The 1,294-nt window shown below is 65.5% G+C and overlaps 1 protein-coding gene across 1 annotated transcript; it reads right to left on the bottom strand.

The window, feature by feature from the left end:
• Nucleotides 1–162: 162 nt before the first annotated feature.
• Nucleotides 163–1,231, bottom strand: CHLNCDRAFT_55865 (hypothetical protein; the record flags this gene model as incomplete). The annotated part of the gene is made up of 5 exons (XM_005842538.1): nt 163–387; nt 540–606; nt 789–823; nt 998–1,020; nt 1,166–1,231. Coding segments are annotated over 5 exons (415 nt in total), but the record flags the coding sequence as incomplete, so codon positions are not given.
• Between the last annotated feature and the right edge of the window lie 63 nt (nt 1,232–1,294).

The raw sequence follows: 1,294 nt of genomic DNA, 5'->3' as shown, positions 1-1,294 counted from the left end.
CCTCCCTCCCTCCCTCCCTCCCTCCCTCCCTGCCTCTGCTGCTGCCACCGGCTGTCGTCCCGCTGCTGGCTGGCCGGCAGCGTACAAGCCAGCGTGCCTCCACACACACACGCATGCGCGCATGCGACGCGCACGCACGTACGCCGCCGCGCCGCCGACCACCTGCTTGACTGCGCTTGCGGATGGAATAATTGTTGCCAGAGGGCTCTGACATGGCGTAGTATACGGCGCCGGAGGAGTCCACGCGGGAGGCCATGGCGCGGTTGGTGCCCGGCATGTCGAAGGTGGAAAGGTTGGCGCCGGTGGGGCTCAGCAGCAGCAGGTTTGCCGTGCCGGTGCCAAACCCTCCCACCCAGAAGTTGCCAGTGGTGGGGTCGCGCGCGATGCCTGAAAGAAAGAAGGAAATTAAAGGAGCAGAAGGGGTAGGTTAAGCTGGCTGCATGGATGGCCATGCAGGGTTTGACTCTGACGGCACCGCACCGGCTGCTGCAGCACGCTAGGCGTAGCAGCAGCGGGGCGCCGCCGGCGGGCGGTCGCACCGTTGACGGAGTTGACAAACCCCTCCCTGAACACAGACACCTCGCCGGCAGGGGTGACCTTCAACACCTGTGGAGCAGGCAGAGTGGCAGACACGGACCGGCTTCTTGGCGGCCCAGGCCCAGACGCAGCAGCATGCCAGGTGCGCCGGTGCGGATGCATCTCTTGGCGCAGGGCCAGCGGGGCACCACCGAAAAGAAGGGAGGACAGAACAGAAAGAGCTGCGAGGATGGAAGGAGGAGGGCACGCACCGACTTGGAGCCATAGGAAGCATAATAGGCATTGTCTGCATCAGGAGAGAAGGGAGTCAGGAGTCAGGGCAGGCTTGCATGAATGATAGGCCTGCTCGTGGCATAATTGCAAGCGCCGCTGCAGCTGCCACCTTTGCCGCAAAGGCACCGGGCAGCAGCGCAAGCCGCTCAGCAGCTGCACCAGGCAGGCCAGGTCCCTCCCCGCCTACCGTCATCGTCAAAGGCCACGCCGCTGTGGGGGGCAAGGCAGGGCAGGGGGCACAACGCTCAGCGGTCAGCAGTAAGCCGACAGACAGAGTTGGCAAGGGAAGCCGATGTGGCGGCCAGGCACTGGCACCGGAATGCAAGGCGCCGTCCCAGCCGCGTGGGCCGCTCACTAGGTACTGGAAGAGCTCACGCCACCCGCGCCTGGGTTGAAGGTTTCGATGCCGTCGGTGCAGGTGCTGCACAGGAGGCAGGGGGGCCAGGGGAGGCACGTGTCGTGGTTGGCAGGCAGGCAGGCAGAA

This window comes from Chlorella variabilis (assembly GCF_000147415.1).
Source record: "Chlorella variabilis unplaced genomic scaffold CHLNCscaffold_508, whole genome shotgun sequence".
NCBI classification, from domain to species: Eukaryota; Viridiplantae; Chlorophyta; class Trebouxiophyceae; order Chlorellales; family Chlorellaceae; genus Chlorella; species Chlorella variabilis.
The sequence above is the reverse complement of the archived record's forward strand: the minus strand, read 5'-3'. Positions and strand labels throughout refer to the sequence as shown.